This window comes from Homarus americanus, unplaced genomic scaffold, assembly GCF_018991925.1.
Source record: "Homarus americanus isolate GMGI-L3 unplaced genomic scaffold, GMGI_Hamer_2.0 scaffold22601, whole genome shotgun sequence".
In the NCBI taxonomy this organism is placed as follows: domain Eukaryota; kingdom Metazoa; phylum Arthropoda; class Malacostraca; order Decapoda; family Nephropidae; genus Homarus; species Homarus americanus.
In genome coordinates this window covers 60001-76995 of record NW_024743861.1, presented here as the reverse complement: position 1 = coordinate 76995, position 16995 = coordinate 60001, and the positions used below count along the sequence as shown (strand labels likewise).

The window sequence follows — 16995 nt, the reverse complement described above, 5'->3', positions numbered from 1 at the left end:
GATGGTGGGGAGGTGTTGTAGAGAGGGAGGAAGGGAGGGAGGAGGATGGTGGGGAGGTGTTAGAGAGGAGGAAGGGAGGATGGAGAGGTTGTGGAGAGGGAGAAGGGGAGGATGGGTGGGGAGGTGTTAGAGAGAGGGAGGAAGGGAGGGGGGAGGATGGTGGGGGAGGTGTTGTAGAAAGGGAGGATGGTGGGGGAGGTGTTGTAGAGAGGGAGGAAGGGAGGATGGTGGGGGAGGGGTTAGAGAGAGGGGAGGGAGGAGGATGGTGGGGAGGTGTTGTAGAAAGGGAGGATGGTGGGGGAGGGTGTTGTAGTGAGAGGGAGGAAGGAGGATGGTGGGAGGTGGTGTAGAGAGGGGAGGAAGGGAGGGGGAGGAGGATGGTGGGGAGGTGTTGGGGAGAGGGGAGGATGGTGGGGAGGTGTTGTAGAGAGGGAGGAAGGGAGGATGGTGGGGGGAGGTGTTGTAGAGAGGGGAGGATGGTGGGGAGGTGTTGTAGAGGGGAGGGGGGAGGAGGAGGGGATGGTGTTTGAGAGGGAAGGGAGGGGATGGTGGGGGAGGTTGTAGAGAGGGGAGGGAGGTAGGGGGAAGGGTGGGGAGGGGCAGAGAGGAGGGAGGGGATGGTGGGGAGGTGCAGGAGAGAGGGAGGAGGGGGGGATGTGGGGAGGGGTAGAGAGAGGGGAGGGAGGGGGGATGGTGGGGAGGTACAGAGAGGGAGGAGGGATGGTGGGGGAGGTGTTAGAGGGGGAGGGAGGGTAGGGGGGATGGTGGGGGGTTGTAGAGAGGGATGGGGGGGGGAGAGGGGAGGGAGGTTGGGGATGGGTGGGGAGGGTTGTAGAGAGGGGAGGGAGGTAGGGGGATGGTGGGGAGGTGTTGTAGAGAGGAGGAGGGGGGATGGTGGGGAGGGGTAGAGAGGGGAGGGAGGTGGATGGTGGGGAGGTAGAGAGGAGGGAGGGGAATGGTGGGTAGGTGTTGTAGAGGAGGAGGGGGATGGTGGGGAGGTGTTGTAGAGAGGGAGGAGGTAGGGGAAGGGAAGTGTAGGAGGAGGAGGGGGATGGTGGGGAGGTGTTGTAGAGAGGAGGGAGGTAGGCGCTGTAGGATACCAAGCCCGTGCCTCCATTAGCTCTTAATTATTGTACATGTGTAACGTGTCCATGAATAATTTGGTGACTTATTATTATTATTATTATTATTATATTATTATTATTATTATTATTGTTATTGTTGTTGTTGTTATTATTATTATTATTATTATTATTATTATTATTATTATTGTTATTGTTATTATTATTATTATTATTATTATTAGTGTTATTGTTATTGTTATTATTATTATTATTATTATTATTATTATTGTTATTATTATTGTATTATTATTATTATTATTATTATTATTATTATTATTATTATTGTTATTGTTATTGTTATTGTTATTATTAGTGTTATTATTATTATTATTATTATTATTGTTGTTATTATTGTTGTTATTGTTATTGTTAGTGTTTATGGTCCAATAGAGGGCGCTATCATAAATGAATCGCTGTTTTATGTGTATGTATTTAAATTTTACATATATTTTTTCACACGTGCTGACGAGTTTTATGTCGAAGTTTGAGTTTGTTTATATATTTGTGTTTGTAAACGTACGTGTATATAAGCGAGTGTTTGTGTGTGGTGGGATAGAGACGGGTCTCCCTGGAGGCTTTCAGTTTCCCGGTTTTCTCTGATACACTAGTGGGACCATTTTCTGTGGACGTTAGCGACCAGTGCCCCGCCCCGCCCAGCAGAGCACACGCCACAAGGGGAGGACATCCACACACACACACACACACACACACTCACACACACACACACACACACACACACACACGCACACACACACACACACACACACGTATAATTATCAACCTTGGTTAGTTAATTTAAGTTTAGGTAAATTTAGGTCTCGTATAGTTTAGGTAAGTTGTTATAGGTTAAATTTAACTCTTATGATGAAAGATTAAAATAATGTTAGTTAATTTTGGTATAATTTTGTGTTGTTAATTTGTGGTTGATATGAGACGAGTGAAGGGAACCAAGTGAAGATTAGCCCCCCAGCTTATTTGGCCTGATTATACACCTTAACGCTACCAGGGGGGGTTAGGTTAGGTTAGGTTAGGTATGGCTAGGCTAGGTTATGGGTAGGTTAGGTTAACATTCGTGTGGTTAATCATCAGATGAAACAAGTTGGGGTGTCTAATCTTCAGCTGATCCGGTTAAGGTTAGGTCAGAACTGTACGCTCACAAAATGGCTCCTCAAACACATATACTGTTGTGCAAATGGCGTTATGTATACTTGTATAAATACTGGTCTTGGATTTGTTATTATTCGTGTATATAACAGGTTTGTGTACTGTATGTCCTGTATATATATTTTGTTTGCATAGTATTAATATGTGTGTGTGTGTGTGTGTGTGTGTGTGTGTGTGTGTGTGTGTGTGTAGACCAAGAAGTATTTAGACTAACCATGAAAAAAAAATCCTTCAACGCGGGAAATAGTGTCAAGTCAGATTATGTAAGGCGGGTATAGTGCTGACGACGCAACCTGATATACCGTATATAGGAGGTTAATTATCGTTAATATATATATATAGAGAGAGAGAAAGAGAGAGAGAGAGTATATTTTATGAATGATTAGTAATGTATAAGACAATGTGGTAATTAATTGTTCTTGTGTAGCATAATGTGTCTAATAGCCAAGAACATCTAGAATAGCGCGTTAAATAGCGGTTTCTATTCAGCCGACACAAACACAGGTCCAACTTATGCGATTCTGTTGGTGGGATGCGATAGGGGGGAGAGAGGAGGGACGATGGGGGAGAATGAGGGGGTGATGGGCGTGGCTCCCTCCCTCCCTTCCTTCCCGGAGCGTTGTCATGGTGATGGTCGCTAGGCAACTCTCTCTTTCTCTTCTCTCTCGCTCACTCTCAACTCCTCTCCCAACCACGACGCCTTACCACAATTCTCTCTCTCTCTCTCTCTCTCTCTCTCTCTCTCTCTCCGTATATTAATTTTTGTTTGCCTTACATATATATTGTAAAAAGTGCCCCATAAATTAATGTTAAGTCTCTGTGCTCATGACACCATTACTTTTGCCATCATATTATTGCAGCTTAAGAGAGCCATTCAGATACGTCTTCACATCTGCAGTTACGAGAGTTCAACCCCCCCAAAAAATGACTTACGTGCCACCGAGAATCAATCCTTTGTTGTGGTAGCAGAAAGTGAATCATTTAGATGCGTTCTCACAGCTTCATTTACGAGGGAAAAAAAATAATTGATGTGGCTTTTTAGTGACCTCACAGCTCACACACACACAAGGGGGCGTTTATGGTCTTGTTATGGTGTAATTATTGGCGAGGGAGTGAAACAACATGGCTTCTGATTATTGCCTAGTGATTGGCTCTGTGTGTGTGTGTGTGTGTGTGTGTGTGTGTGTGTGTGTGTGTGTGTGTGTGTGTGTGTGTGTGTGTGTGTGTGTGTGTGTGTATTGCCTCGTAAATGTTCCGTTATACCAATTTTTTTTTTCTTTACGTTTGGAGTCTTTTGCACTTGTGTACGTATTCAGGTGCACATAAGCTAACCCTCCCCTCCCCCCTCTGTGTACGTTTATGACCTCGTGAACGTGTGACTGCATACAAATGTACCAATTTTGAAGGGTGCATCTCCATATTGGCACGACACCCACAATATAATCGTAAATTCGCCTCCAATCCTTTGTTCCCATCAGAGAAAACGGATGAGCCAGTGAAGAAGAAAACGTAAGCAGCTGGGTCGTTCAGGGGTGACTAAAGTGCTGGGCTCCCGTCGCTAGGTAGATATTTATTCAGTTAGATCTTCCTAACTTGGGGTTTATTTAAGGGCTTTCAGATGCCCCTTCTAGTTGATAGATAGATAGATAGTTTACCATCATACGAGTTTACATTTTTTTTCACGGAGTACAGTAGACAGTAGAGGTATACAAACAGTGGTAAACCGCAAATCGATTTAAGCCAAGAATATCCCAAGATGGGCATCCAGAGATTTTATTATCACTGAGATTCCAAAGCTAACCGAACTTATCTGAACCATCAGCATTTGGGGGTCCATTAACTCTGGTTAGGTAAGGTTAGGTTAAATTGGGTTAGCTAAGTTAGGTTAAGTTTGTTTAAATTATGTTAGTTTACGTGAGATTAAGTTTAGTTAGGCTAGGTTAAGGTTTGTTTAAGTTAATATGTATATGTTAGGATAGCTTAGGTTAGGTTGGCTTAGGCTGGTTTAGGTTAACTTTAAATTTTGATAGATTAGGTAAAGTTAGTTTAAGTTTGGTTAGATTTAGGTTAGTTTACGATAGGTTAAATTAGGTTAGGTTTAGGGACCTAATAGGACTGGGGCCCATATATAAGCTTTGGGTAGAGCTCCCTTTTAACTTGGCTGATATATAAATAAGTTAAGGGGTTAAGTTACAAACCCAAATGGTCTTTTCTCCATTTATTGATAAACTAAAGAGGTCACAGGCTATTAGTATAAGCACCGTAATTAACACTGTAAGCTGTGAGTGTTAGTTAAGGACAGGGCTCAGCTGAGTTAAGTCACCCTTCCGATTCTCGTGAAAGTCAAGTGATTGGATTATATAAACTAAATGTATTAACCCAAATTTATGTAATTGTTATTGCCATGAGACAGGGGCCAATACACCCATTAGGACTGGGCCCCATTTAACTAACCATCACTCGTCTTGTAGTTTTCTGAATCAACCAAAGAATTGAAGTATTATTATGACTATTGAGTTGAGTCTGAACTGTATATTATATGTATACTGTTGTTGATGTGTATGTATGATATGTAGCATTTACTCGTTTCTTCCATCTTCTTAAATTTTTTTATTTCTTTACCTTTTTGTTTTAGTCTATTTTTAATCTTGTTTTGCTATTTTTCTTCTTTTTTTAATCTACATTTTGATACAGTGCAATACACACACAATATCACACACACACACACACACACAATAATAATATCAATACACACACACACACTCACTCACCTCACTCACTCACTCACTCACTCACCACCACCACCTACTCTCTGGAATTGGACTCGACGAAAAAAAAATATATATATAACGTTATGTTGCTGTGGCCAAGTGGATAAAACTCTCACCTCTCGTCCTAAGGGTGTCTGATTCGCTCCCATTTGTGATTGTGTCCTTAACTTTAGTTTGGCAGGAAGTTAAGGGGGACGAGTGCTGTGGCGGCCAGCACTTATCTCCTTGTTTACCGACGGGAATAGTGTGCAGTGTGCTGTATCCTCACTGCCCTTAAAAGAAACATCTGGGAGGGGTTTGCTATAGTTGTACCACCAAAACCGTTTTATCAGTCATTGTCATGTGGATGGATTAGAAATTAACATCGCAATAAATGTATTTGCCAACTTGACATAATCCTGACAGCTCTGTCCTCTTGTTCCACCTTAATATAACCCATGTTGTACTGCTTCCCTCCCTTATAATATTTTTTTTTCAATTTCCACTATAAATTATGTATTTACTTATAATATAAACGTAAAAAAATAAATAATATAATTAAATATGATGATAACTGTGGTAACATTCTGATATGTCTTATTACCACCATGCTATGTGTACTATTCCAGATGATACTAAATGTTACATAATACTTCCTTGAGATAAATGTACAGTATATATCAGGTGCCTTCAAGAGAGCTCAGGCCCTCAACTGGCTCAGCCATGTTAATATTGTTATTATCGGCTCTGTGTCTGTGTTCTTCTGACTAAATAAACTGTTTCAATATCAATAATATATATACAGTATATCAATAACAGAGAGAGAGAGTATGACCTATATTGGTGACCTGAAATGACTACCTTGAGTACCTTTACCCCTCAACAACAAGTGAGTTAACGATCGCCTCTCCCTTTCTTCCAACAGAGGGCGGCGGAGGGAGCGAGTACCCGTATTTGAGGGAGATGAAGGAGCGGCTGCTGCTGTCCCGTGACCCACCACTGGCCAGCATGGACGAGTCATCTCCTCACGATGCCACCGACAACCAGATGCTGGAGGTCCATCAGACTCCTGTAGGAACCGTCGTGCAGTGAGCTCCTCTGTCCCCTTTGTTTCCCCCTTCTCACCCTCCTCCTCCCCCTCCCTCCTCCGTCTCTATCCTACCAGCCAACTATCCCCTTTGCTCTCCTTCTTCCTCCCTACTTCTCCGTCCTCTCTTCCTGGTACTGAACTCCTCGTCTAGCCCTTACCCTCATCCTGGTACTGAACTCCTCGTCTAGCCCTTACCCTCTTCCTGGTACTGAACTCCCTGTCTAGCCCTTACCCTCATCCTGGTACTGAACTCCCTGTCTAGCCCTTACCCTTCCTGGTACTGAACTCCTCGTCTAGCCCTTACCCTCTTCCTGGTACTGAACTCCCTGTCTAGCCCTTACCCTCTTCTGTACTGAACTCCTCGTCTAGCCCTTACCCTCTTCCTTGTACTGGTGTTGACCTGTATGTGTTAGGTCGATAAGGTTGTGTTTTCCTCTGTACTGCCGTGTCCCTCACAACTAATTTTTTTTAAACTCTGGTTGAAGCACGGCGACCCTCTTGAACGGTAGTGGGGTTTTAAAACTCCGGGCGCTAGACTCTTCTGTTTTTAAGTCTTATGTCACCCACCTACAACTCTCTTTCATCATCCACCTCTAACCTCTACCTCATCCACCTCTAATTACCTCATCCACCTCTTACCTTCTCACCCACCTCATCCAACTTGTCATCCACATCTTTACCTCCTCACCCACCTCTCATCTATCTCCTCATCCACCTCTATCTTCATTCATCCATTTCACCATCACTCACCCACGATTCCCCATCCTGCCTTCCTCATTCCCTTTATATCCCATACTTGACCCACCTCTCTCTCTCTCTCTCCCACCACTTTTCCTCGTAAGGTTTAATTGGCTGTTTTTACCTGAGTCTTACCTGTGTTTTATCTGTTTTTTTTCTTTATTTACTCATTAAGTTGTTTATTGGTTTATAGTTGTGTATTTGTTTGTTTCTTCAAGTCTTTAATTTGGGTTTGTTTATTTATTGTTTGTTTTCATGGTTTATCTTTTCTGCCATCAGCTTAAGCTTATATGTGTTGTGTTCCTCAAGCTTTTTTGTTTACCTCAGCTGTTTTTTGGGGTATTGTGTTGAGGAAGAGTTAAGTGAGGGAGAGAAGAGAGGGAGATGGGAGGGAGAGGGAGAGAAGAGGGAGTGGAGGGAGAGAGAGAGGGAGATGGGAGTAGGGAGGGTAGGAGAGAGGGAAGGTGAGAGAAATGAAAAGAGGTTAAAGTGGGAGAGAGAAGTGAGGGAGAAAGAGAGACGGGGAGGGAAGAGAGGGGAAACAGAAAGTAAGAGGCATAGGAGGGTGAAGGGAAAACGAGAGAAATGGGAAGGAGAAAGTAGAGAGAGAAAAGCGAGGGGAAAGAAAATGATTTGATGGAAGAGAGAGAGAGAGAGAGAGAGAGAGAGAGAGAGAGAGAGAGAGAGACCAAAGGAAATGAGGGAGAGTTTAAAGGAATGAGACAAAGGAAGGGAGGGAGGAGAGGCCGATAACAAATGAGAGGAATAGGTAGGGAGGAGGGAGGTTAGAGTAAATGAGAGGAGGAGGAGGGGGGGCAGTGAGAATTAGTAAAGGCCATTAAAACCATATAAGCTGCCTCAAGGAGGAGGCACTTCTTCTCTCTCTCTCTCTCTCTCTCTCTCTCTCTCTCTAACTGCGGGAGTAAGAGAGTAGTCCTTAGGGTGAACAAGAAGGAATGAGGAGAAAGGGAGAGCTGGATGTTAGGGGAGAGAGAGAGAGAGAGAGAGAGAGAGAGAGAGAGAGAGAGGTACTAGTGGGGGGGAAGGAAGAAGACTTGACATTTCTTGTTGCCTCCTTAGTAACACACACACACACACACACACACACACACACACACTATATATGGAAGGTTTGGTGGCACTATGGCTGGTGTCATCTGCTCCTCCTGGCACCATTGGCACTCCCACGGGTGGAGGGCAGTGCCACAACTTTGATCAATATATTAGTCTTCCCTTGACCGCCTTGCCTGCACGCTTTATGTCTTAATGTATTTTAGGTGAAAAATTATTGTATCTCTCGACCTCCTCCCCACCCCCTCGCCCCCTCCCCCTCACCTCGCCTCCCTCTCCTCGACCTCCTCCCTCCCTCGACCTCCTCCTCCCCACTCCCTCCTCCCTCGACCTCCTCCTCCCCTCCCTCCCTCCCTCCCCCCCCTCCCCCTCGTGTGTGTGTGTGTGTGTGTGTTGAGGAGACGTCATCAGCCTGTTAGAGTATTGTTGTTAATAATAGGGTGTAGTGGTGGTGTTGACATGGTGGTGTTGACAGTGGTGGTGTTAGTGGTGTGTTGACAGTGGTGGTGTTGACAGTGTGTAGTGGTGGTATTGACAGTGGTGGTGGTGGGCAGTGGTGGTGTAGTGATGGTGGCAGTGGTGGTGTTAGTGGTGGTGGCAGTGGTGGTGTTAGTGATGATGGCAGTGGTGGTGTGACAGTGGTGGTGTAAGTGATGATGGCAGTGGTGGTGTTAGTGGTGGTGGCAGTGGTGGTGTGTTAGTGATGATGGCAGTGTTGTTGTTGACAGTGGTGGTGTTAGTGATGACAGGTGTGGTGTTGACAGTGGTGGTGTTAGGATGATGGCAGTGGTGCTGTTAGTGGTGGTGGCAGTGTTGTTGTTGACAGTGGTGGTGCGTGATGATGGTGCGGTGGTGTTGACAGTGGTGGTGTTAGTGATGATGGCAGTGGTGCTAGGGTGTTGGTGGTGTTGTTGGTGACAGTGGTGGTGTAGTGGATGATGGCAGTGGTGGTGTTGACAGTGGTGGTGTTAGTGATGTGATGGCAGTGGTGCTGTTAGTGGGGTGGGTGTTGTTGTGACAGTGGTGGTGTTAGTGATGATGGCAGTGGTGGTGTTGACAGTGGTGTGGTGAGTGATGATGGCAGTGGTGGTGTTAGTGGTGGTGTTAGTGGTGTGCCAGTGGTGGTGTTAGTGGTGGTGGCAGTGGTGGTGTTAGTGATGATGGCGGTGGTGGTGTTGACAGTGGTGGTGTTAGTGATGATGGCAGTGGTGGTGGTGTAGTGGGTGCCATGGTGGTGTTAGGGTGGTGGGTGGTGGTGTTAGTGGTGGTGGCAGTGATGATGGCAGTGGTGCTGGTGGTGGTGTTAGTGGTGGTGGGCAGTGGTGGTGTTAGTGATGATGGCAGTGGTGGTGTTGACGTGCGGTGGTGTTAGGGTGATGATGGCGGTGGTGGTGTTATGGTGGTGCCAGTGGTGTTAGTGGTGGTGGCGGTGGTGGTATTGGTGGTGGTGGCGGTGATGATGGCAGGGTGCTGTTATGGTGGTGTTAGTGGTGGTGGCAGTGGTGGTGTGATGATGGTGGTGGTGGTGTTAGTGGTGGTGCCAGTGGTGTTTAGTGGTGGCAGGGTGGTGTTAGTGATGATGGCAGTGGTGGTGTTGATGGTGGTGGTGTTAGTGATGATGGCAGTGTTGTTCATAGTGTGGTGGTGACGTGTTGTTGTTGACAGTGGTGGTGGTGTGGTTGACAGTGGTGGTGACAGTGTTGTTGTTGACAGTGGTGGTGGCAGTGTTGTTGTTGACAGTGGTGGTGGCAGTGTTGTTGTTGACAGTGGTGGTGACAGTGTTGGTTGATGGTGGTGGTGACAGTGTTGTGTTAAGTGGTGGTGACAGTGTTGTTGTTGACAGTGGTGGGTGGTGGTGGCAGTGTTGTTGTTGACAGTGGTGGTGACAGTGTTGTTGTTGACAGTGGTGGTGACAGTGTTGTTGTTGACAGTGGTGGTGACAGTGTTGTTGTTGACAGTGGTGGTGACAGTGTTGTTGTTGACAGTGGTGGTGGCAGTGTTGTTGTTGACAGTGGTGGTGACAGTGTTGTTGTTGACAGTGGTGGTGTAGTGGTGGTGGCAGTGTTGTTGTTGACAGTGGTGGTGGCAGTGTTGTTGTTGACAGTGGTGGTGACAGTGTTGTTTGACAGTGGTGGTGAGTGTTGTTGTTGACAGTGGTGGTGACAGTGGTTGTTGTTGACAGGTGGTGGGTTGAAGTGGTGGTGTGGTGGCAGGTTGTTGTGACAGTGGTGGTGACTGTTGTTGCTGACAGTGGTGGTGTTAGTGATGATGCAGTGTTGTTGGTGGTGGTGACAGTGTTGTTGACAGTGGTGGTGACTGTTGTTGTGATGGTGGTGGTGACGGTGTTGTTGTTGACAGTGGTGGTGGTAGTGTTGTTGATGGTGGTGGACAGTGTTGTTGTTGACAGTGGTGGTGACAGTGTTGTTGTTGACAGTGGTGGGACAGTGTTGTTGGACAGTGGTGGTGATAGGTTGTGTTGACAGTGGTGGTGACAGTGTTGTTGTTGACAGTGGTGGTGACAGTGTTGTTGTTGACAGTGGTGGTGTTAGTGGTGGTGGGTGTTGTTGACAGTGGTGGTTGTGGTGGTGGTGAGTGTTGTTGTTGCTGACAGTGGTGGTGACGGTGTTGTTGTGACAGTGGTGACAGTGTTGTTGTTGACAGTGGTGGTGACAGTGTTGTTGTTGACAGTGGTGGTGTTAGTGGTGGTGGCAGGTTGTTGACAGTGGTGGTGTTAGTGGTGGTGTTGACAGGTGGTGACAGTGTTGTTGTTGACAGTGGTGGTGGTAGTGTTGTTGACAGTGGTGGTGACAGTGTTGTTGTTGACAGTGGTGGTGACAGTGTTGTTGTTGACAGTGGTGGTGGTGGTTGACAGTGGTGGTGACAGTGTTGTTGAGGATGGTGGTGACAGTGTTGTTGTGACATGGTGGTGACAGTGTTGTTGTGACAGTGGTGGTGACAGTGTTGTTGTGACAGTGGTGGTGGTAGTGTTGTTGACAGTGGTGGTGGCAGTGTTGTTGTTGACAGTGGTGGTGACAGTGTTGTTGTTGACAGTGGTGTGACAGGTTGTTGTTGACGTGGTGGTGACAGGTTGTTGTGAGGGGTGGTGTGTGGTGGTGTGTTGACGTGGTGGGTGGTGGTGTTGACAGTGGTGGTGACAGTGTTGTTGTTGACAGTGGTGGGTGTGCTGTAGTGGTGGCAGTGTTGTTGTTGACGGTGGTGGTGTAGTGTTGTGTGTGGTGACAGTGTTGTTGTTGAGGTGGTAGTGTTGTTGACAGTGGTGGTGACAGTGTTGTTGTTGATGGTGGTGGTAGTGTTGTTGACAGTGGTGGTGAGCAGTGTTGTTGTTGACAGTGGTGGTGGTAGTGTTGTTGATGGTGGTGGTGGCGTGTGTGTGTGCAGTGTTGGTGTTGTGAGGTGGTGGTGGTAGTGTTGTTGACAGTGGTGGTGACAGGTTGTTGTTGACAGTGGTGGTGACAGTGTTGTTGTTGACAGTGGTGGTGACAGTGTTGTTGTTGACAGTGGTGGTGAGGGTGGTGGCAGTGTTGTTGTTGACAGGTGGTGTTAGTGGTGTGTTGACAGTGGTGGTGACAGTGTTGTTGTTGACAGTGGTGGTGACAGTGTTGTTGTGATGGTGGTGTTAGTGGTGGTGGCAGTGTTGTTGTTGACAGTGGTGACTGTTGTTGACAGTGGTGGTGAGTGTTGTTGTTGACAGTGGTGGTGGTAGTGTTGACAGTGTGGTGGCAGTGTTGTTGCTGACAGTGGTGGGGTGTTGACAGTGGTGGTGACAGTGTTGTTGAAGGCAGTGTTGTTGGACAGTGGTGGTGACAGTGTTGTTGTTGACAGTGGTGGTGAGTGTTGTTGTGACAGTGTTGGGGTGGTGTTAGTGGTGGTGAGTGTTGTTGTTGACAGTGGTTGACAGTGTTGTTGTTGACATGGTGGTGTGTGTGAGGAGTGTTGTTGACAGTGTTGTTGTTGACAGTGGTGGTGACAGTGTTGTTGTTGACAGTGGTGGTGACAGTGTTGTTGGACAGTGGTGGTGACAGTGTTGTTGTTGACAGTGGTGGTGTTAGTGGTGGTGACGGTTGTTGTTGACAGTGGTGGTGACAGTGTTGTTGTTGACAGTGGTGGTGACAGTGTTGTTGGGACAGTGGTGGTGACAGTGTTGTTGTTGACAGTGTGGTGAGTGTTGTTGTTGACAGTGGTGGTGTTAGTGGTGGTGACGTGTTGTTGTTGACAGTGGTGGTGACAGTGTTGTTGTTGACAGTGGTGGTGACAGTGTTGTTGTTGACAGTGGTGGTGATGGGTTGTTGACAGTGGTGGTGACAGTGTTGTTGTTGACTGGTGGTGACAGTGTTGTTGTTGACAGTGGTGGTGACAGTGTTGTTGTTGTGACAGTGGTGGTGGCGTTGACAGTGGTGGTGACAGTGTTGTTGTTGACAGTGGGTGACAGTGTTGTTGGCTGTGACGGTTGGTTGATAGTGGTGGTGACAGTGTTGTTGCTGATGGTGGTGGTGGCAGGTTGTTGTTGACAGTGGTGGTGACAGTGTTGTTGTTGACAGTGGTGGTGACAGTGTTGTTGTTGACAGTGGTGGTGTTAGTGGTGGTGACGTGTTGTTGTTGACAGTGGTGGTGACAGTGTTGTTGTTGACAGTGGTGGTGACAGTGTTTGACAGGGTGGTGACAGTGTTGTTGCTGACAGTGGTGGTGGTTGACAGTGGTGGTTAGGTGGTGACGTGTTGTTGTTGACAGTGGTGGTGACAGGTTGTTGACAGGTGGTGACGGTGTTGTTGTTGACAGTGGTGGTGACAGTGTTGTTGTTGACAGTGGTGGTGACAGTGTTGTTGTTGACAGGGGGTGTTAGTGATGATGGCAGTGTTGTTGACAGTGGTGGTGAGGTTGTTGACAGTGGTGGTGACGTGTTGTTGCTGACATGGTGGTGACAGTGTTGTTGTTGACAGTGGTGGTGATAGTGTTGTTGTTGACAGTGGTGGTGACAGTGTGTTGTGACGGTGGGTGGTGACAGTGTTGGTTGACAGTGGTGGTGTTAGTGGATGGCGTGTTGTTGACAGTGGTGGTACAGTGTTGTTGTTGACAGTGGTGGTGACAGTGTTGTTGACAGTGGTGGTGACAGTGTTGTTGCAGTGGTGATAGTGTTGTTTGACAGTGGTGGTGTTAGTGGTGGTGACGTGTTGTTGTTGACGGTGGTGGTGACAGTGTTGTTGTTGACAGTGGTGGTGTTAGTGATGATGGCAGTGTTGTTGACAGTGGTGGTGACAGTGTTGTTGTTGACAGTGGTGGTGATAGTGTTGTTGTTGACAGTGGTGGTGTTAGTGGTGGTGACGTGTTGTTGTTGACAGTGGTGGTGACAGTGTTGTTGTTGACAGTGGTGGTGGCAGTGTTGTTGTTGACATGGTGGTGACAGTGTTGTTGTTGACAGTGGTGGTGTTAGTGATGATGGCAGTGTTGTTGACAGTGGTGGTGATGTTGTTTTGGTGGTGGTGACTGTGTTGTTGTTGACAGTGGTGGTGACAGTGTTGTTGTTGACAGTGGTGGTGACAGTGTTGTTGTTGACAGTGATGATGGCAGTGTTGTGAGTGGTGGTGACAGTGTTGTTGTTGACAGTGGTGGTGACAGTGTTGTTGTTGACAGTGGTGGTGACAGTGTTGTTGCTGATAGTGATGATGGCAGTGTTGTTGACAGTGGTGGTGACAGTGTTGTTGACAGTGGTGGTGACAGTGTTGTTGTTGACAGTGGTGGTGGCAGTGTTGTGACAGGTGGTGACAGTGTTGTTGTTGACAGTGGTGGTGGCAGTGTTGTTGTTGGATCTGGTGACATGTTGTTGTTGACAGTGGTGGTGAGGTGTTGTTGTTGACAGTGGTGGTGGCAGTGTTGTTGTGACAGTGGTGGTGACAGTGTTGTTGTTGACAGTGTGGCAGTGTTGTTGTTGACAGTAGTGGTGTTAGTGGTGGTGACAGTGTTGTTGTTGACAGTGGTGGTGACAGTGTTGTTGACAGTGGTGGTAGAGGTGGCGCTGGTAGGCCATTGTCCCTGGTAGAGTCCCATATTGAGATTTTAATTCCCCGGTGTTGACAAGTGTGGTTGGATGGCTCTGTCCCTGGCCTATTCTTACACACTGAATAGAGGGACGGAGGTATGTCCAGGTGGAGGGAAGGGAGGTGTAGGGAGAGGTGAGAGGGGGTGGGGGAGAGGAAGGCAGGAAAGACCCTCCTTCCCCACCCACCCCTTTGTGTCTTTTAAACCCTCCCACCTCTTTTCTCTCCCCACCCTCCTCCTCTCCTATTTCTCTTTCCACACACACACACACACACACACTCACCTCCTCCACCTCCTCCACCCCCTCCACCTCCACCTCCTCCACCTCCCTCCTCCATCCCACCACCCCCCACCACTGAAACACGCTAGCTTCTGTTACAAAAATAAATCAATAAAATAAAAATAAAATAATAAAGTAAATAAGTAAATAAATAAAGAAATGAAATAAACAGAATCAGTTATTTTAAGGTGAAATTATTTACGTATTATACTTGACCTATATTTTGGTTGTGTGATTTTTTTCGTTATTGCATGAAACTTAATTTTGTTTTTAGTGAAGGGAAATTCTATCTTGATTTTTTGAGGGTTAAGACTGGAATTAAATGTTTTTGTTACTGTAATAAGACTGTAACTCCCTGTCCTTGTTACTGTAATAAAATTAACTCACTGTCTCTGTTACTGTAATAAATGTAACTCACTGTCCTTGTTACTGTAATAAGATTAACTCACTGTCTTTGTTACTGTAATAAGACTGTAACTCACTGTCCTTGTTACTGTAATAAGATTAACTCAGTCCTTGTTACTGATGTGACTGTAACTCACTGTCCTTGTTACTGAAATAAGACTAACTCACTGTCCTTTGTAATAAGATCAACTCACTGTCCTTGTTACTGTATTAAGACTGTAACTCACTGTCCTTGTTACTGAAATAAGACTGTAACTCACTGTCCTTGTTACTGTAATAAGACTGTAACTCACTGTCCTTGTTACTGTAAAAGACTAACTCACTGTCCTTGTTACTGAAATAAGACTGTAACTCACTGTCCTTTACTGTATTAAGACTGTAACTCACTGTCCTTGTTACTGAAATAAGACTGTAACTCACTGTCCTTGTTACTGTAATAAGACTGTAACTCACTGTCCTTGTTACTGTATTAAGACTGTAACTCACTGTCCTTGTTACTGAAATAAGACTGTAACTCACTGTCCTTGTTACTGTAATAAGACTAACTCACTGTCCTTGTTACTGTAATAAGACTGTAACTCACTGTCCTTGTTACTGAAATAAGACTGTAACTCACTGTCTCTTATTGCATAAGACTGTAACTCACTGTCCTTGTTACTGTAATAAGACTAACTCACTGTCCTTGTTACTGTAATAAGACTGTAACTCACTGTCCTGTACTGTAATAAGACTGTACCACTGTCCTTGTTACTGAAATAAGACTGTAACTCACTGTCCTTGTTACTGTAATAAGACTGTAACTCACTGTCCTTGTTACTGTAATAAGACTGTAACTCACTGTCCTTGTTACTGAAATAAGACTGTAACTCACTGTCCTTGTTACTGTAATAAGACTGTAACTCACTGTCCTTGTTACTGTAATAAGACTGTAACTCACTGTCCTTGTTACTGTAATAAGACTGTAACTCACTGTCCTTGTTACTGTAAAAGACTGTAACTCACTGTCCTTGTTATCAGATAAGACTGTAACTCACTGTCCTTGTTACTGTAATAAGACTGTAACTCACTGTCCTTGTTACTGTAATAAGACTGTAACTCACTGTCCTTGTTACTGAAATAAGACTGTAACTCACTGTCTTGTTACTGTAATAAGACTAACTCACTGTCCTTGTTACTGTAATAAGACTGTAACTCACTGTCCTTGTTACTGAAATAAGACTGTAACTCACTGTCCTTGTTACTGTAATAAGACTGTAACTCACTGTCCTTGTTACTGTAATAAGACTAACTCACTGTCCTTGTTACTGAAATAAGACTGTAACTCACTGTCCTTGTTACTGAATAAGACTGTAACTCACTGTCCTTGTTACTGTAATAAGACTGTAACTCACTGTCCTTGTTACTGTAATAAGACTGTAACTCACTGTCCTTGTTACTAATAAGACTTATCCTTGTTACTGAAAGACTAACTCACTGTCCTTGTACGTAATAAGACTGTAACTCACTGTCCTTGTTACTGTAATAAGACTGTAACTCACTGTCCTTGTTACTGTAATAAGACTGTAACTCACTGTCCTTGTTACTGTAATAAGACTGTAACTCACTGTCCTTGTTACTGTAATAAGACTGTAACTCACTGTCCTTGTTACTGTAATAAGACTAACTCACTGTCCTTGTTACTGTAATAAGACTAACTCACTGTCCTTGTTACTGTAATAAGACAACTCACTGTCCTTGTTACTGTAATAAGACTGTAACTCACTGTCCTTGTTACTGTAATAAGACTGTAACTCACTGTCCTTGTTACTGTAATAAGACTGTAACTCACTGTCCTTGTTACTGTAATAAGACTGTAACTCACTGTCCTTGTTACTGTAATAAGACTAACTCACTGTCCTTGTTACTGTAATAAGACTGTAACTCACTGTCCTTGTTACTGTAATAAGACTTAACTCACTGTCCTTGTTACTGTAATAAGACTAACTCACCGTCCCTGTTGTTGTAATAAGACTGTAACTCACTGTCCTTGTTACTGTAAGACTGTAACTCACTGTCCTTGTTACTGTAATAAGACTAACTCACGTCTTATGAAACTCACTGTCCTTTGTTACTGTAATAAGACTGTAACTCACTGTATTTGTTACTGTAATAAGTAACTCACTGTCCTTGTTACTGTAATAAGACTAACTCACCGTCCCTGTTGTTGTAATAAGACTGTAACTCACTGTCCTTGTTACTGTAATAAGACTGTAACTCACTGTCCTTGTTACTGTAATAAGACTGTAACTCGCTGTCCTTGTTACTGTAATAAGACTGTAA

At 45.2% G+C, this 16995-nt stretch overlaps 1 protein-coding gene across 1 annotated transcript in view; it reads left to right on the top strand.

The window, feature by feature from the left end:
• Positions 1-16995, top strand: part of LOC121877568 — a 40683-nt gene that overhangs the window by 22862 nt on the left and 826 nt on the right. Inside the window, exon 2 of the mRNA XM_042383367.1 lies at positions 5964-6126. Coding sequence (XP_042239301.1) covers positions 5964-6126 — 163 coding nt within the window. The remainder of the gene's footprint in view (positions 1-5963; positions 6127-16995) is intronic.